Source organism: Artibeus jamaicensis, unplaced genomic scaffold (genome assembly GCF_021234435.1).
Source record: "Artibeus jamaicensis isolate MK-2021 breed Jamaican fruit bat unplaced genomic scaffold, CSHL_Jam_final contig_1128, whole genome shotgun sequence".
Lineage (NCBI taxonomy): Eukaryota > Metazoa > Chordata > Mammalia > Chiroptera > Phyllostomidae > Artibeus > Artibeus jamaicensis.
The window spans coordinates 1,575,563-1,595,326 of record NW_026521220.1 but is presented as its reverse complement, the minus strand read 5'-3'; the positions used below and the strand labels follow the sequence as shown (position 1 = coordinate 1,595,326).

The 19,764-nt window shown below is 49.8% G+C and overlaps 1 protein-coding gene across 2 annotated transcripts in view; it reads left to right on the top strand.

The window, feature by feature from the left end:
- Nucleotides 1-9,081: 9,081 nt before the first annotated feature.
- Nucleotides 9,082-19,764, top strand: part of UBE2L3 (ubiquitin conjugating enzyme E2 L3) — a 52,219-nt gene continuing 41,536 nt past the window's right edge. Inside the window, exon 1 of one of the 2 annotated variants that reach the window (XM_037131470.2) lies at nucleotides 9,082-9,185. In XM_037131470.2, the coding sequence (XP_036987365.2) occupies nucleotides 9,159-9,185 (27 nt within the window). In that variant the 5' untranslated portion in view covers nucleotides 9,082-9,158. The remainder of the gene's footprint in view (nucleotides 9,186-19,764) is intronic. The other variant, XM_053664680.1, reaches the window with a different exon arrangement.

Below are 19,764 nucleotides of genomic sequence, written 5' to 3'. Positions count from 1 at the left end.
GGTGGCTGCTGCCCGGCCAGGCACGTCGCCTGGCCGAGGTCTCTGCTTGCCAACGGCTGCCGCTCCAGCCGGCCAACCGTCCCGCGCGCCCCTTCCGGCGCCCCTAAGGGGTCTCCGCGCGCCCCTTCCGCCTCTGGGTGTGTCCCCCCACCCCCTGCTACAGGTGTCTAGGCCTGGGATGGAGTCTCAACACCCTTGCTCAACCCAGCTCATGTTCTTCCCAGGATTCGCCAGGGGTCTCTCTGGCTCCAGGCCTCTCCTTGTTCTTGGTGTGTCAAGTCCTGTGTGACCAATCCAGGCGCTCTCCCAGGCTCCTTTCAGGGCAATGAGCTGGTGGAAAGTCAGGCTGCTCCTCTGGGCTGGGAGAAAGGGACTCAGTGTATAGTTTAAAATCGCGGATGGGGAGCAAGCAGATCCTGCCTGACCCCGCCATGGGTTTAGGTGCCTGAAAACTGCAACAGGATACACCCAAACTTGGGGGTGGGTGCTGCCCCCGCCCCCTCCCCCCACGCCATGGGGTAGCATGTATCTGGTGCCTGCATCCCAAATGTGCCTGCCTACCCCCTGTGGTGCTCAGCACTTGCATACATTACATATTTAAAGCTCCTGTGCTTACAGAGGGGAACTTCTGAGCTCACAGTCTGGGCATGGCACTAGCTGTGACCAAAGTCCTGACCTGCAAAATTCTGTTTCCAGAGTCCACGAGCACTCCGACTCTATCCTTCCATCTCAGGGTTGCAGGCGTGGAGACCCTTCTTCAGCCTTGCTCCCAGAGGGGCCACATTCTGTACCTACAGAAGGTGGGAGGGTCAAGTAGAACCCAGATGTAGAAGAAAGGTGGGAAGCGAGACAATGAGGCTGCCATAGGGGTCCAGCCTGCCCTTTGGTCTGGCCCAGAAGTGCCCAGAGCTACCTGCTTCTGCAAAAGGTAAAGCCAGAGGCCGATGTGGGTCCCCATATCACCTCCTCAGAAATGGCAAAGCCAGAGAATTTCCATGGCTCTCCAAGGCTAGCGTGATCACCTGGTTAGGGCTGGAGGACCTCAGGGGTCAAATCGTTCTCCAGCTTCTTGTGTCACTTCCATGTCCTCATCTATAAAATTGGCCAACAATGTAATCCCCTCCTGGGTTCTGTGACCTCCCGGAGGTCCCTGACCTCTCTGAGCACCTATTTCCCCTGAGTGTGAGGTTTCAATGAGCTGAGAGAGCACAGTGCCCAGTCCAGAGCAAAGCCCTTGTCAGCAGCTCACTAGTTTTAATCCCTTTTTGGCACCTAGAAGAAGGCTGAGGACTGCAAGGCAGGGGTTTGGCTGAGTCTGGACAGGGCTTCCATGGTGGAAGCTGCACATGCTTTCTCTGTGCTCCCTGGACTCACTCTGGACGCCGCCTGGCAGGTGGGAACCCCGAGAGACCTGGGTTTCCCTCCAGGCTCTGCCACTTTTTGGCTGAGTGACCATGGCTGGTTACTTCACCTCTTCCAGCTTCTACACAATGGGTGTGTTGGTAGCACCAGGACTCTCTCAGCTGAGGGTGTGCAGTAGGAGCATCCCCGAAGTTCAGGTAAGTTCTCATCTTCCCACCCAAGGCTCGGCCTGGACCCTCCCGTTTCTTCCAGGGGTCTGAAGAGTACTCCTGGCTCAGAGACCCTGGGCCTTTGCATCTGTTCTTCCTTCTGCCTAGGATGCCAACCTTGCCTGACAGAAAAATACCAACAATATCCATGGCAGATCAAGAATCTACTAGGTGTCATGCTAAGTGCTTGCCATACATTATTTGAACCACCCAATTTATAGATGAGGAGTCTCAAGCCCCAATGGATTAAGAGTTCTGCTCACGATAATCCAGCTGCTTAGTGGATCCTACGCAACCCCTGGTTTTGTTCACTCACCTCCTACTAACCTTGTCCTGTCCTTTGGCCTCAGCTTATCAGGAAGCCAGGAAGCCTTCCCTGACTTTCCAAGCTTGGCCCGGGCTCCCCAGGACTCTACAGTCCTCATTGCCCCACCTGGCACCTCTGCTTTTGGAGCGGGGACAGGTCTGATACACGACTGTGTCTCCACCCAGGCTGGGCTTAGAGGAAGAGTAAGAGAAAAGCCCCTCCCCGGAAAGAATGGGCAGTAGCCCACGGAGGCAGGAAGGGCATGAAAGGCACTGTCTGACCTGGCAACCCGACCTGGCCAGCTCCCGTATACAGATACAATCTGGCAGCAAGGGCTGGGGCCCCAGGCTCCATGCTACTCATCAGGACTTTGAACAGAGGACTCGGGCTGGGCTGGGAATGAGGGCCTGGCCTCAGCAGGGATATTGGCCGGTCCTGAGCTACAGAACATACACACACACACACACGCATACCCCTTCTCTGGGCCTGGCCACCTGTGTGTGTAGGTGCCCTACTTAAATCTGGCTTCTCCCTGTCCTTCCTGCCCCAGCACCCAGTGGCTTCCAAGCACTGGATGGATGTGGTTCCTGGCCGTTTGCATTTGGACTGTAATGTCATGGTCACATTAGAGACCCCTTTGCTTCTCAGTCTGCGGTGTAGGCCTGGCCTGGGCAGCACCCAGGGCCTCTCACAAACTCAGACCCTACTGCTCTGAGGACGGCTGCCTGGCCTGAGCCACCCACACCACCCTTTTGAGTGAATCTTCTCTCCCCCAACAGCTTCTCTTCTGTGACTGATCCTCCCGACTTGCTCCTGGTACAGGACAGACAGACAGGCCTGCTCAGTTCCACAGTCATCTCCCCTAGTATGTGGGCAGGTGGTCGTGGCCCCATGTCCCAGGCAGGAAGGAAAACAGAGGTTCTGAGAAGCAGATGCTGTGTTCATTCAGCACCGGGCCCTGGAGCTCCCCGCTTTTTGCCATATTGATATTTTCAAACCTGGTTTCCTTGAGCCACTGGTGTGCCCCAGGAGATGCCTTTGGGCAGTGGTGAGCAACGAGAACACAGGGCATTAGGGGTCCCGGTGTTCTCTTTGGGAGGTGAGGTGAACGTGTTGGGGGGGTAGGCAAGATGCAAGAATGGCCTTGGCTTTGAACTGGTGCTGGGCTACTGGACGTGGTAGCTGCGGGAAGGGTTTCTTCATGGAACCTTCATTACAGCTCTGACAGAGGGGGCCCTGGGGCTCAGAGGGGGCAAGTGGCTTGCCAGGGTACATGGCAGCTGTGGCAGAGCCGGATTGTCATTTCAGGGTACCGGGTGGGACTCCACAACCCGATGTCCTACTGCAGCCTTGAACGGAGCCTCCAACAGGTCAAGAGGGCAGGCTACCACCAGGGAAGAGGACTCTGGGGCGAGCCTCTGGGAGCCCCACAGTCACCATCCAGCAGCCGCTTGTGCTGGCACCACCCAGGGCATGGCAGAGGCATTCTGAACATGGTTGAGCAGATGAGCAAACCAGGGCTTCCCCGGGGCAGGGCTTCTGCCATCCCCACACTCATCATGTTACGGCCTGCCTGTGACCCCAGGCCTCGGAGCTGGAGAGAACAGAGACTGGCATTAACTCACCATGTCTCTGGTTTTTTTTTTTTTTTTTTTTAAGACTCTATTTATTCTTAGAGACAGGGAAAGGGAGGGAGGGAGAGAACGAGAGAAACGTCGGGCTACAACCCAGGCGTTGAACTGGTGACTTTTGCTGTTTGGGATGATGCCCAACAAACTGAGCTCCACTGGTCAAGGCAAGGCATTGGCTTTCTTGCCTATACCACAAAAGAGATGCATCACATGGGTGGCTTTCTTTCCTTCTGTCTTTTTTATTACCGTTCAAGCATAGCAGTCTCCATTTCCCCCCAACACTCCCCTCCTCCCCACCCGGCCCCACCTCCCACCCTCCGTCCTGCCTCCCTTTGGCTTTGTCCATGTGTCCTTTATACATGTTTCTAGATGACCCTTCCCCCTTTTTCCCCCATTACCCCGTCCCCTCCCCTCTGTTTACTGTCAGTTTGTTCCTTATTTCAATGTCTCTGGTTATATTTTGCTTGCTTGTTCTGTTGATTAGATTCCACTTATAGGTGAGATCATATGGTATTTGTCTTTCACTTCCTGGCCTGTTGTGAAGGGTAGGAGTTCTTTCTTTCTGCTGCGTAAAATTCCATGTGTAAATGTACCGTAGTTTTTTGATCCACTCATTTACTGATGGGCTCTTAGGTTGCTTCCAACACTTGACTATTACAAATTGTGCTGTTGTGAATATTGGTACACGGGTGGTTTTCAGACTGGATTCCTTAGGGCTCCAGCTTCCTGGGAAATACTATGGACTCTCAGGGTTGGAGAGGGTGTGCCAGGAGTTGAAGGGGAGACACTGTCACTACTGCTTCAGTAGTGTCCTTTATCAGAGTCTAAGGAAGACTTTGGTTCAACACTGTTTTTTTAAAAATATTTTATTTATTTATTTTTAGAGAGAAGGAAAGGGAGGGAGAGAAACATCAATCAGTTGCCTTTCGCATGCTCCTGAGCAGAGACCTGGCCCCCAACCCGGGCATGTGTTCTGACTGGGAATCGAACCAGCAACCTTTTAGTTTGTGGGACGATGCCCAACCCACTCAGCTGCACCAGTCAGGGCAACTTTGGTTTAATAGTGTTCTAAAGAGATTTACTGCTAGAAACAAATTTGAAAACCTTTGGGTTAGAGATCCTCCTACATATTATTGGCACACACACATGCTACCTTAACTGTCTGTGACCCTGGGAGAAGGCATGTGCCCCTTCACACCCTGGCTCACCTACATCACCAGCCCGGTATTCCGTGCTGCCTCTCCCCAGAGCCCCAGCTCGTGACCTTTGGGTTCTGTGGTCATGGTGCCTGGAATGCTAGGTAAGCTGGTTCACAGCCTCCTGTGCCAGCCTGGCTGGGCCCTATTTCAGCTCTGCCACCCAAACATCGAGCTTTGCAGAGCTTGCCTGGCCTTAATAGGGGCTGTGGGCTCCACTCTGAAGACCCACAAAAAAGATTTTAAGTTCCCTAACTTCTGCAGCTATACCAATCCCAGCTTTCCACCCCACTCCCCTTCTTTTGGGGTCCATGTGTTTTCTTCCTGTTCTCTGATGTTGCATCAGCATCTGGAACAGGGCCTGGCTCATGGTAGCTGCTGAATAAACGCATGGCTGAGGCAGACAGAGGCAGACCGGCTAGATGTGACCTCTGGCTTCAGGGAGTTTGCAGTCTGAGGGAGGATGCGGAGGTCAAACACAAATACAGCAAAGGAATGTGGTGAACTCAGAGCTTGGGCAAGTGCTGTGAATGAGGGGTGTGTGCTGTGGGGGAGCAAAAGCCAACAGAGCAGGCTCCCCGAGAGAACTGAGATAAGAGAGTGTGTGATGTCTGCCCTGAGCGGAGATCGGATTTCAGGCAGAGGGACCTGTGAAGCGCTGTGTTCTGGCTGCCTGCCCTGGCGCTCTCCCATGCCCACCCCGCCCAGGGCAGGCCCACACCCCTCCGGACCAACTCTTCATAATTCCATCACAGTTCTCCTCTGCCTGCGGAGAATCTGGAGCTCAGAGAGGAAGCTTTACTCGGCTGGATCCCAAGCAGGCCTTCTTTCTCTAGATCATGGGGAAGCCTGGCACCCCAGCACTGTCCCGTCCTGGATAGGACTGGATACCTGGGGAAGGGCCATGCTGCTCTCTGCCTCCACTTCCTGGGCCCTACAGCCTGCTCTGGATGGTCCACATCCTCTGGGCAGGGAGGGGCACTGTACGCCAGCTTCCAACGCTCTGGCTGGGGCCCCTGGCCTGCTGGACTGGCTTCTCGCCCTGGCAGCCCTAGCCTAGCTCCTCAGGCATGTGCCTCTGTGGGTGGCCAGCCTGCCCCCACCTGTACTTTACACGCCTAGCCCCTGAATCCTCACCACAGCCAGGGAGGCGGGCACCGTCCTCTGTAGATAAGGAAACTGCTCAGAGTCACACAAGGACTTGTGCCCAGGCCTGTGTGACTCTAGCCTGGACTCTGAATTGGGGCCATAGAACCTGGCCCACTGGCTCTGGCAGCTGGAGTGTAATTGTCATCCCCAAGCCCACAGACAAATGCTGCCACTTCCCAAGGACTCTGTTGCTATTGGCAGCACCATAGTTTTCCAGCTACCCAGCGTTGTCAGGACAGACCTATCTTCCACCGTCTGCCATCTCTGCTTCTGTCCTCTCTGGACCTATTCTAGTCACCCTCCTTTCTCCGTAGCCTGAACCACGAGGCCTTGCCTACCTCTCTACTAACACCAGTGGCAATATCGTTTGTCCAGTCATTTGACCATTGCTCTGGGGCAGGGGACAGTCCTTTATCAAATGTTTGTTGAGTGCCCAACCTAATCAGGGCAGGGTGGGGCCCGGCACCACATTAACACACCTCCAGTGGATGTTGCTGAAGGGAGGAAGGAACGAGGAAGCAAGAGAGATAGGATAGAACAGAAGGAGGGAGAACAGGAGGGAGGGAGGGAGCCCTCCAGGTCATCTGAGCCTCCCAGACCTTGGTCTACCCCTCGCAGTCCAGTTGCAGACTTGGGCTCAAGCCTCTGACCAACTGGGTGACTGAGAAAAAGTTGATTGATCCCTTGAGCCGTAGTTCCTTCCTCTATAAATGGGACTGATAGCAGTACTGATAGCAGTTCTGACCTCAGAGGCAGTTGGGGTATTGGATGCTTGGGCATTTACACTCAGTGCAGCGCACAGCAGGCTGTCAATTTCCTCAGATGATGGTGGTAAGTTGAGTTCTTAAGAATGACTAGCACTTGCCAGGTGGATAAGGGGGTGGCAGGGGGAGGGAATGACAGAGTCACAGGCAAGGGAGCAGCATGGCCAGAGGCAGGGGGTGTGCTATGGCTACAGGACATGAAGCTTTGGGCAAGCAGAGGGAAGTCAAGGCAGAGCTTCACCAGCATAGACCAGATTGGGGATCTACTTCCTGGAGCCCCACTTCCAAGCAGGGTGATGCCAGGTGAGCCATGTTATCAGGACCTCAGTTGCCTCATCTGTGAAATAGACTATCTTAGCATTGGTCTGTGGCACCAATGTACTCAGTGGTGTGTGCAAATGTCCAGGGCCTGGTGCCAGACACACAGTCAGGCTTATCAAGTGTGAGTACCCATTGTCAATTTCCTGCTTTAGCAGAGGCACTTTTTTTTTTTTTTTTTTTTTTTTTTACCTGCAATGTCTTTTGGCCTCTCTCTGGCTGTAGAATTCCTTCCATCCCTGGCCCCTCCACTGGCCTCTGTGAGGCCACTCCTCTGAGTGCCACAACTCACCAAATCTTCCCACCTTCTGTTGGTTTCCTCACTGCCTCCATGGAATGCTGCCAGCCCCTTGAGGTCAAGTACCAGCTTTGTATCCTCCTCTCTGAACCTAGCAGATGAGAGCCCAGAACCTGTGTTGATCAGACAAAGGAGTAGCATGTGATAAGTTTGAGCAGAAGGGCCTTGAATGCAAGGGGAGGAAGAGACTGCTTTTGATGGGCGACTCTGGAGGTGGCATAAAAAGGTCAGGTCTGAATGACCGAGGTTAGCTCAATGGAGGGTGGGGTGTAGCTGGTCCAATTACAAGCCAGAGCAGGAAGGGGATCCCGAAGACCAGGCATCTTATAAGGGTACTCTGCTGTTCAGGGCCTTGGTTCCCCATCTGCAAAGTGGGTACAAGGGAACCATCTTGCATGGCATTGGTGAGGATGCAGGAAGATGCCACAGCAAAAAAAGTAGTTCTCCCCACATGGCCTCTCCTGATCATAGCCTCTATCCCTCCCGTTTAGCATGTTGAGGTCAAGAGTATGCATTGTGCTTCTTCAGCTGGCTTGAAATTCTTCAGGGAAGGATCCCATTCATTCTGTGGTCTTCCATAGGGAAAACCAGTTCCCAATAAAGCTGTGTTCTTTCTTTGACCTGGGCCAGCTGAGCACCAAGCCCAGTGTACACAATAGGACCATGGATGGAGTTGGTCCCTAGGAAAGACTTCCAAGTCCCCCATGGCTCCAGGGAAGTAGCAGACAGAGTCCCTCCTACATTTGTCAAATGTTTATTGAGCACCCTGAGCATGTTGGCCCTGGGGGAGATAGTAGGCAGACAGGGCGCATGAGGCTTGTCATCTAGTCTCTCTCCCCAGCTCCCTCCCAAGGTCAAGCCTGGGTTCCCAGACACTGTGTAGGAGGCCAGTCCTAACCCAGGCCATATATTTCCTTTTCTTCTCTCCTTTTCTGGGAAAAAGATTGCTGTTAGAATGGAGAGAAGCTCCTTCACAAGGCCAAACCGTGTTCTGAAGCAGTAGCTTTCTCTTTGCCTATACTGCCACCTGACAACCAAACCACCATCATCTCTTTGCCCAGGTGGCTGCAACAGTCTTCCAAATGGGCCCTCATTCCCCTCTTATCCTCTTACCTACTTCTGTTCTCCATTATCTAATAGGAATACTCTCCTTAAATACCTGTATCTGACTGTTTGGTTGCTACCCACATCCATTAAGGGCTCTCACAGCATTCAGGAGAAAAGTCAAATCCTTCCCTTTCCTACAAGGTCCTCCACAGTGTGTAACCTACCTCCCTCACTCCCTCTAATCCTTTCTACTCCATTCTGGGCACCCAAGGCTCAGACAGTCTCATGGTCTTTGCCAGTGCCATTTCCCCTCCCTGAAACATTCTCCATCCAGCTTTCCAGCTGCTTCTTCTGATCCTTCATGTCCCAGGAGTGAGACGGGACCTTGGGCAAATCATTGGGCTTCTCCATGCTTCTCTTTCCCATGAAATGTGGCTGTTAATGGTAACCAATGTCAGCTATGACTGCTATTTCCTCAGTGAGGCTTTTCTGACTTCTCAATGAAAAGTAGGTCCCCACAGTCACTTTCTCATCACCCAGTTTTCTTTTTTTTTGTCATCCAGTTTCGTTTTCTTCACAGCCCTTAGCAGTGCCTGAAATAATCCTTTAACGATTTTGTGCAACCAATATTTACTGTGCACCTACTGTATGCCAGGCGCCGTTTGTAATTACCATCGGATTGGACACCCCCACGAAGACAGGGTCTCTGCTAGTTCTGTTCACCCAGGCCTCTGGCGCTGTGGCCTGCACACAGTAGGCGATTTGCACATCCGGTGCCCCGCCTCCGCCGCCCCTCCCCCGCTCCAGGAAGTGCGGGGGCTCCAGCACCCCGGTCGGCCGTGGTGCACACTGGGAAGGCAGCAGTACCAGATCCAAGATGGCGGCCAGCAGGAGGCTGATGAAGGTAAAAGCCATTCTCCGGCGCCGGCCGGGCGGGGGGCGGCGTCGCCGGCCTGGGGCCCCTGTGGCCGGCCGGGGCTCTTCGGGCAGCCGCCGTCTGGCCTCCCGCCTTACGTGGGCCCGCCGCCCCCCTGGGCCGTGCGCGGACTGAAGGAACTAACGGGGCCGCCTAGGCCTCAGCCTGGGCGGGAGCTCCAGGCCGCGCCGGGAGCCGTCGCTGTCCCCTCAGCCCAGCCCGGCGTGTCCGTGCTCCCCTCCGCCCGCAGCCCAGCCGGCTGCCTCTTTTCGCGACGGCCGCCTCCCGGACTGGGAACGGTGTTGATGTGGGGGTTCGGCCGGGAGGCCCCAAACCGGTGCCTGCGGGTAAGGCCCGAGCCCCGGAGCCCCGGCCGGGAGCCCGTGCGGCGGGGCCGCCCCGCCCTGGGCCACGGCGCTGCGGCCCGGAGCCCGCTCATCTGGGCCGCAGCTCGGGCGGCCGGGAGGCTCAGGCTGGGGAATAAAGGAGGATGCGGGGTGACGAAAGTTAGGGCAGTTTTTGGTGGGTCTTTTGAAATTGCGTCGGGTTCTAGCAAACTGTCGCCTTGTGACTGCAGAGTCACACACTGGCAAGTTCCAACTCCGGGCAGGTCGGCTCCGACCGCGGCGCCGTCCTCCTTCCCCGTCTCCTTTCCTACCCACCACTTAGTCATTCTGATCTTTTTCCCTGATGAGGCAAAGTGCCGTTTTGGGGGGTGGGGGTCGGCTTCAGTGGTTCGAATCAAAACCAAGCAAAGTTTATAAAAATAACTTGGTACTTTGTATCTTGAATGCAGCGGGGTGCTTCCTTGCTAATTGGCTCCTTTGGGGAAGACACAGATGCTAAACTGGCTTAATTCTTTCGCAAATGTGTTTGCCGGCGTCCTCCAGAGCAGATCTCTCCAGCGTTTGTGGGCTGGGAATAAAAAAGGCCCAGGAGCTAGTTTCCTGAGGGGACGTGGAGATCTGGGGTTCCTCCTGGGCAGAGCAGTGCTTAGTAGAGTTGGACATGGAATTTGGAGTCACAGCCTCTGGGCCCTCCCTCACTGAGAACGTTTCCTTTCTTTTGTTCATTAAGGGCTGGAGACGACGTTTAACTTAATAAAACTCGATTGGAAGTGGGCGCGCCACCATTCACCCAGTCATCTAGATTAGAGGACTGTTACTCACTTATTTCCCTACTCAGCTCCCCGGATGCGCTCACCTGGTTAAGCCTGGAGAATTATACTGTAGAAAGATTTCTCTGGAGTGCCTGCTTTCCTTCCTAATCTTACTGAAATAATTTGAATTCATGCCCTTATCTCTTAGATGTCCTCCCAAGTGCTTTCCTTTGATTACCCTTCAGGGATAGTTGGGTTCCCCCCCCCTTCTTTTTCTAAAGCAAATGTTTAATCCTTTCACTCCTATTGAGAAACCTCTGTGGCTTTATTGTCCTCAGCAGTTAATCCTAACTTCTTACTTGGCATGAAGTATCATTCTTAGGTTGACCGGAAGTCACTGTTTAGTCTCCCCTCCTGCCCCTTGGCTTCCCTCTACCCTTTCACCTTCACAGTAGTACTTTATTTTTAAGTTTTTACTCTGTGCAGCTAGCTAGCTCCGTACTTCACATTCGCGATCATGTTTCATCCCTAGTGAAATAGTATTATTCCCGTTTTGTAGGTGAGAATGGAACACAGAGATTTGTGAGCTGCACAAATTTTTCTCTTAGGGGAAGAGGGTGAGCTGCGATCTCAGTTCTGACAACAAAGGCCACTGCTCTTACTTGTTATGTGGTCTCCCTTTGTACCCGCTGTTTACCTGAGAAAGGCTGCCTTCCTCCCACCTCTCCCCTTCCAGGGAAGTCCCAGGTTCCACTGCAATCCTAGCTCCCCTGTGAGGTCTGCATGGTCCCCCTTCAGAATGAGTTGTTCCCTTTTTTGGAACAATGAGTTGTAGTAAACTACAGCACTTTAGTTTACTTGTGCCAAAACTGACAGTTGTCAGGAAGCAAGATCTAAAATGCTCCTACTCTACAGTACTTTCCTTATATTTCTGTTTACCATGATGCAATTTGTGTTTGACTTGTCTTTCCTACTGGATTCTGACTTCCTCAGGGTCAGGGATCTTGACCTAATTCATCCTGGTGTCCCCTAGTCTAGCCCAGTTGACCCAGTTTGGAAATCTTGGGTTCCTAGTAGTGTGAGAGGGGAGTCACTGTGTGTTTTTTAGTGTGTGTGTGTGTGTGTGTGTGTGTGTGTGTGTGTGTGTGTAAGCAAATTGGAGCTTAGAAAAAATATGTAACACTGAGTACCTGTTAGGTGCTAGATCATTTATGTAGTTTCTTTTCAGTAACAAAGTTAGTGTATTGTTCTCTTTATTCTACAAATGAGAAAATTGTGAGGCTTAAATATAAGTTGAGTGTTACTTAAGGTGGAGTAGCAGACCTGAGTGGGCAGAGAGGAGATGCTAAATCTCCCTTGCTCCGAATCTCAAGTTCCACCTTCCTTCTCCCACTTTCTTATTTCAAGGATACATTGAGGGGTGTGTTGTTTCTGGAGTTGTGGATGGAAATTCTTTCAATTCAGTAGGGAGAATGATGGTTTCATGGTTTTGATCATTGTTTGAGAGTTAGTATTTAAGTCTGGTTAGTTAAAAAAAAAGGATGATGCAGGTTGGGGAAGGAAACAAAAGGGACTTTCAATGGTGAAAAGTAAACATGTTGAATAATCAAATGGACATCTTAAAGAACTTCGGGTTTCCTCAAAAACTTTTCCAGGACACTCAGAATCAGAGGTTTCTTTGTAACAGTGACTGTCTGCAGATAGTGTTAAAGATGGAGAAATTTGCATATGTGGAGCTGAGAAGTTATTTTAGGCAAAGTGTGATAAAGTCGTAATTTAAAAAAATTTTGCCCAAAGCGGTGATTTTTCAACTAGTGTGCCACAAGAATTTTTAAAACGTGCAATATTTGACTATTTAGTCAGGGGCACTAACGTCTTTTCCCTTAGATTGTCAAATTAAAAAATGACAACCGCTAACACAAAATAGCCATCTGGTGTGACTGAATCAAAATTATACCTTTCTTTGTGTCAGATTGGCAAAAAATATATTTTTTGCTGTGCTGCAGAATTTTAGTAGTTTATATGTGCCATGAGATGAAGAAAAGCTAAAAATCGCTGGCCAAAAGGATTAGCCTTTTTTCAGAACTCTTTTTAGAAATTACAATGTTAACAAAACATAAAATATGTTTTAATTTTCAGGAAGCTAATTCAGCCTTAACGGAGATAACTAGATTGTAACCATTGCTTCAGTCAGGCGGGAAATAGCTACAAAAGTGAAACCTGAAGGTGTGGCTGAGGAAATTGATTGCAGTCTCATAATTTCTTTTCAGCCTCAATTGCACACAGTTCCTCTAAGGGCCCTCCAGCTGAATATCTTCCCAGAAGGGCTTTCTCAGTGGGAAAATTTGTGAATTTAAGAGAGGAGCGACGTTTTATTAGTTCTAGTGGTGTAACTGTTGAGAAGAGTATTTGAGATTTGTTAGTAATGTTTTAGTCCTGGGTAAGTGATTTTTCCTCAGGACTCCATCCATACTGGTATGCTTTCAATCCATGATCACTTGTGAATGAGGAGGAAGAGTCACTAAAATACACTTCCTTCCTTCGAATTAGTTGTATTCAGCAATAAACTGGTGTGCTTTTGAGTTCAGGTTTATAATCTGTGATATTGGGTAGCTGACAACAGAGCAGTGAGTGTGTCTGATACTGATATGCTGTGTGTGTCAGGAGGTGAAGGGAGTTTTACAGATGGTGTTATGTCCGTGTAAGTGTCCTGAATCCACTCTGGGTTTTGGGAAATTGAAAAAAGCATTGCACTTTTTATCTGGAATTCATGTTCCCAGTAAAGTGGAATAATTCCGCCTCCTTTAAAGATACACTTTGTAAATGTTTCTCTATTAGAAGATAATACGGACAGGCCCTGGGAACGAATATACTCAGTTATTGCAACATTTGAACCTTTTTTTAAGGTTTATACTAGAACAAAAACATTTGTCTCCTGGTTCTTGGATCTTTTCTGATCTTGTTACAACTCTAAAGAGGCTGTTGATTTCACATTTTATTGTACCGGCACACTTGAAAATATTCTCATTCCATTGAGAAGTATCACTGAATGTTCGAGATATTTGTTGTATCTGTGTTGTTTTTTTTTTTTAAGATTTATTTGTTTTTAGAGAGAAGGGAAGGAAGGGAGAAGAGAGGGAGAGAAATGCCATGTGCGAGAGAACCATTAATCAGTTGCCTCTCACAAGCTCCCACCTTGGGACCTGGCCAGTAGCCCAGGCAGGCACTCTGATGGGGAATCGAACTTGACAACCTTTCCCAGCCTTTCCATTTGTGGGACAGCACCCAACTTATTGAGCCACACCAGTCAGGGCAAGAGATACTTGTCTTTGCTGCAATAGGGAGGTAGGAATTCAAGCTTAGAGAGCCATGAAGTCATCCATCCTGAGCTCATTATTTAACCATCTTGATTGTTTCCCTTTAAATGGTACATAGACCTGTAAGTGGTTACCTATAAACTCATCCTGTGCCCTGCACTTCTTTCTTGCTTATGTATTGATCTACTGGTCTGTTCATTCACCCAAGGAAGAACCCGGGGGAGCCTGCACACCCCTTCCTGTCACATCGAGCTGCTTGCCAGATTCTGCTTAACTGTACCTCTGTTCACTGCCTGTCTTGTCTGCATCCCCACTACCACTCCTTTTCCCTTAGGTCAGGCGATCCCCATTTGTGGCGGGACACCTGTGTTAGATTCCCTAATGGTTTCCTTCTATTCCACACCAGTCAGTCTGTCCTCAGTCCTGCGTGATCCCTAACTAGCAGTTTGTCTGAGAGAAGCAAATGCACATGTCCAGGCCCTGCTCTCGGAGGTTGGAACCAAATTGAGTAGGTCAGGACTCTAGTTAAAAATCTACCTTCCTTACCATATTCCTTCAAGGTCAGACTTCGCCGGTCTTCTCTCTCCCTGTGTGTCCATGGAAACCTCTCACATGGCATGATCTGCACACCCAGGTCTCTTGATGGGCATCGCTGTCTCTTCTCTGCATCAGGGTGAGAAGAGACTTATCACTTCTTATATGTTAAGACTCAGCAGAATGGACACCTGTGGGCTCTGTCCTTGAGGAGCTTAGTAAGGGAGAAGAGCATGTACCTGGAACAAAGAAATCCTGGCATATGCTCGCTGAATAATGGAGTACAGGTGAGGGAAAGACCCTCTGACATGGAAGAAATGGAACTGGGTCTGGCCTTTCAGAATGAGCAGGTTTTGGTAGTTGAAGAGGAGAGGGGTTGGGCAGCCAGTGAAATTGAACAGCTTTCATCCTTCAGAATAGATGTGGACTGTGGTGATGAGAGATGCGCTAAGGAACCTTAGTAACAGTCTATCTGCTTCCCAATATGGCTGCATACTTCTGACCTTGTGCTGTCCCCTCCTTGGGTTTTAGTTAGGCCAGCCCCTGAGGTGCTTTCCGGAAGCTCTGGGGAACTGGCCTGGTTTTACCAGGGCTGACGTGTCCAGCATCCTTGGCCCTCCAGAACTAGGCGCCCTCCCTCCCTCTGCCTTGGCAGGGCTGACTTCTCTAGCCAGCCCCTGGAAGAGCTGCCTCTCCGTGAAGGAGCATCGTGGACGGAGATGCTGGTGGGTTCAAGGACAGGTAGCAGAGAGATCCCATAGCTTTTCTGTTGAGGGATCAGGTGTACCCCCTCCTGCAACATCCTTGAGAAGTGGCAGCCCTCTCACTTTTGCCTATGTGTGTCTCCTCTGGCCAGCCTTATCCTGCCTGTTCTTAAGGGCATAGACTATCTTAATCCTTTTCCTAATTAGAAAAAGGGGGAGGAAAAGGTCTTTCATTCAGGGCAAATCTGTTGAGGGAGAATACAGCTAATTGGTTGGGAGCTCAGGTTCAGGAGTTTGAGTCCTGGGCCTGCAGCATCATAGCTGAGTGAACCTGGGCAAGTTAACCTCTCTATGATTAGTACTTCCTCGGTGTGTGAAGGTTAAATGAGTTAGTATATATCAAGTGCTTAGAAGAGTGGGGGCATGTGTGAAGCGTGAGACACATGTAGATATTATTGGGAGAGAGGAAGACACATTCCAGGGCAGTGAGGAGAGCAACCTGGCAGGAGGGAAGGGTTTGGGGGAATGGTAGGAGTGGTGCTGAGGCCAGGTAGGGGCAGGCCAGCTTGGATGTGACCTGGGCACTGAGGCAGAGCCCATTCTCTTACCGCAGTGCTCTCCTGCCTCTTGAAGTAACCTGTTCTTATGGTTAGTGAAAAGTTTATCAAGACAGCTGTGTGAATTTCTTTGTTTTAAAATGTTTACTTTTCCCAGCAAAATCAAAACGCTCTGGAATTCAGAATTTGTCTTTCCAGCATCTCAGGATCTCTCCTTGTATTTTCTCTTCCCGTTCTGAATGTACATACTGTGTAGTGACAGTCACCATGTCCAAAGATGAGTCCAGGTGCCAAGGATGGCAGTAGAAGGTGCTGAGCTGGGGGATGCCGTTGAGGGGTTTGAAGAAAACTTCTGAATAACTAGGTGCAGTCCCAGAAATAATGGTGTTCTTTTGTCTTCTCTTTCAGCCTTGAAGCAGAAAAGTTAAGAAAGGTTGCTTCTGGGGCCGTTCCATTTCTCCTCTCCATGCTCCACGGTCTCTTTAGAATTCCAGAGCTTCCAGAGGCCCCTTGGCAGGCAGGAGGCTTACAGGGCGCCACCCACGGGCTAGCAGTGGAGTCAGACACACTCACTGTCCAGCTCTCCCTGCTCTGTCTTGCTCCTGCTCTTCACGTGGCTCCTTTGGTTTTTAAGGAAGGACAAGGTGGAGACTAGGATTCGTTTGGGTCAGGTGGTGGTTAGACTTTTGTTCTATTTTTAACAGTTTGATACTGTATCAATTACAGCTTTCTGTGCCTCATTATCCTGTCAGATTTGCTTCCTCTTTTTACTGAGCATAGTTCAGCAGAGGGGTGAAACAGAGGGGGTGACACCTGAGTCTGTCATGGGATGAGGGAGAGGGTGTAACTCAGAAGTTGATAGCCCCTGAGCCCTTTCTGTAAATGTTTACTTCATCCTAGTGTACCGGTTGTTAAGAAAAATCAGCACATGTCAGCTAAACTTACAGAAGGATCCACCACGTGTTTTATACAAGCAGTTGCCATTCTCACTTGTCCTGTTTCAGGCTCTGTGCCACTGGGTCTGTTGTAGACAGACACGGAAAGGTTGTGTCCCAGTCCCCGAGGAGCTCACAGCCTGGTGCGGGGTGCAGGACTCCAGAGCGTATGATGTAGGTCAAGAATGCCAGGCATACCCATGCTCAGATGGGGACAGAAGTACATTCTAGGAGAGAGGCCGATGGCTGGAAGCTGACTGTGGAGCTGGCTTCAGAGCCTGCCGGCTGAGGCTTGGGCAGCACTTGCCCAGAGGTGTGTGGGCAGTGTGTTCCTTGAAGCCTGTGCTGAGTGTCATGTTCTCTTAGAATGACCTCTTGACAAGTAGCCTACCTCCCTGGGGCAGCATGCTGTGGTTGAGTAACAGGGACCTGAGCTCAGATCTTTATTTCTGCCTTGGACTCGTTCGTGTCTTCTCCTTGAGCCTGAGAGTCCTGATTTCTCCAAAGGGGATAATGAAACCCTGTAGAGTTAGGAGCATAATTAGGTGTATTAGTTGTGAGGATAACAAAGTTAGCTAGTATATCAGCCATGGAAAGGGAAATGTGTTGGCATGGGTCCCATCCCCTTTGCTGAGTATTACTTGGAATGGAAGAATTGTTTTGGGGGGCTCTGAAGCCTGGTGCTTAGATTTACAGTATTGAATTACCTTGAAGTCATAAGTTAGTGTCATTGATACTGGTTGCTTTGTGCAAGCTTGGAAAGTACATTTCTCTCAAAATTAGTCACTTTTCTACAGTCACACAAAAGCACAGAGTGGCTCTTGCAAATTACTAATGTCCTACCAGTTGTGTAAGATGGTATTTTGACAGTGATCCTGTGCTTAGATTTAAGACAGATTTCTGTTGTTTTTCCTTCAGACGTCTGGCTCCACCTGCCAGGTGCATTGCGCCTGGCCAGAAGGAGCCTAGAAGTGTTCCTTACACAAAGGAAGCACTTAGTGACTAGCCATGAAGGGTGAGGGCAGATACTGTGTCTGTTCGTGCTTTTGTCATTATAAATTTCGGAGAGTGTGATTCCAGAGCAAGCCGAGCCCTCCCAGGGTCTTGCTACAGAAGTAGGAGCCCCTGCTCCATAAGTAGGAGCCCCTCTGCTGGGTTTTCCGTGGGTGTGGTCGCTGCCCTGACTACCTTGTGGCCAAGATGTTTCCTGAGGAGGGATTTCTGGCTCTGGCTCTCATCCAGCCCTGCCCTGTGCAAGGTTTGTGACTGGGGCTTCTCTGAACCTTGGCTTTTCTGCCTGTAGAATGAGGCCGATGTGCCTGATTTGCCCACCTCAGAGGTGTCGTGAGCTTCCAGTCACAGCCAGCGGCTGCTTCTCACCTTTCTCTTCTTAGTTGTTTTTAAACATTCTTATTTAGTTATATATTTTTTTCCCCAGAAAGGCATTTTTATTTTTTAATATTTTATTTCTTTTTTTTTAGTTTTAGGGAGAGGGGAAGGAGAGAGGGAGAGAAGCATCAATGTGCGGTTGCCTCTCACATGGCCCCCAATGGGGACCGGGTCCGCAACCCAGGCATGTGCCCTGACTGGGGATCGAACTGTGACCCTTTGGTTTGCAGCCTGCGCTCAATCCACTGAGCTACACCAGCCAGGGCTATTTAGTTATATATTTTTTAAGACTTTATTTATTTTTTCTTTAGGGGGAAACGAAAGAGAAAGAAACATCCATGTGTGGTTGCCTGTCATATCCACCTCCCACCCCCCACACTGGCGGCCTGGCCTGCAACCCAGACATGTGCCCTGACAGGGAATCGAACCAGCAGTGCTTTGGTTCACAGGCTGGCACTCAACCCACTGAGCCACACCAGGCAGGGCAAAATTTTTATTTATTTTAGCAGGAGAGAGAGAGAAACATATATTTTTGTTCCAATTATTTACTGAATTTTGGGGGCTATAAGACGCACCCCCCATTTGGGAGAAATAATGGTTAATGCTGCTGTTGAGTTCTGTTTACAGTTACATTGGTGAAATAGTATATTATTTATGTTATTAAATCTTTTACCACTATTTTTTTTTTGCTTCAAAAATTTTTTTTTCCATTTTTCTCCTCTAAAACCTAGGTGCATCTTATGGTCTGAAAAATGCAGAATGTATTCCTTGGTTGATCTTATATATGCCCTTACTGGAGATCGAACCCTCAACCGTAGCATATTGGCACGGCACTTAACCAACTGAGCTACCCGGCCAGGGCTCTTTCTTGGTATTTTGCTGCTGCTTTCATGCGGCTACATTTGGTGTTTGCCTCTTGTACCAAAGGCATGCACCTTCCCTTGCATCTCTCCATTTCTGTCCTTTGTTGGGATTTTGGAGGTGTTGGAACCCTAAGCTGATGCCTTGCAGAGAGAGTGATGGTGATGTGCCGCCAGCAAGCCTCCACCTTACATTTTTTTGTTCCTTTTCTTTTTAAATTAACATATGATCAGTCAGGGCATTTCTCAAAGCTTTGTGCAAACTACCATAAACTTATTCATTTCTAATTTAAGACCCCATGAGTTCTGGTCATAGGCTGTTGATGCCATATCTATGCTCTATTATGTAGAATAGAGGGTATACATGTCCAGAAGGTATCCAGCCATGTAATATGAAAACCAGACATTCATTGAAGAAGATACAAGAAACATTGTACAGAGGACGATGACACCTCAGTCCCCTTCAAAGTAGGCACCTTGGAACCTAACACAGTTTTCCCAATTGCCATCAGCTGCCCCATCATATTTTTCTGAGTATCAGTGGTCTGATATATCTTCCCTTTGAAAGGTGATTTTAGTTTTGGGAAAAGCCAGGAGTTGTAGGGCGCCAAATCTGGGCTGTAGAGGGGCCTAGTCTCCTGGGTGATGTGTTATTTTGCCAAAAAACTCTGCATGAGACGTGATGCATGAGTGGATGCGTTGTCATAGTGAAGCTGCCAATCACCAGCTGCCCATAGCTGCAGCCTTCTGAATCATTCGAATAGTTTACACGGAGGAATGTTCAAGCTTAATGCAAAATTCGATGCACATTTGTTGCTCTTACTTTCTCAGTCATTTTGAATGCGATGGCCACACTGTACACATGCTCACTCAGCGGCATCTACCACCCTTACGGACCAGTACTGTGAAGTTGTCATCGTTCACACTTGCATTTTCTAATCCACTCTCCTTGGCTGCCAGGTTACACGATTTCACGCAACAAACCCGTCTTGTTATATCAACAATGGTTGGACTTTTTTTGGACAGACCTCATATATTGGTGCCTTGACACTGTCTTGAGTATTAAGAGGTGTGGTGATACAAAGGAAGTGAAACTAGCATAATCTACCTGAGTACCTACTGAGGTATTAAGCATTATATAACAGTTCTTGTAATTCTCATTAGGGTCCTGT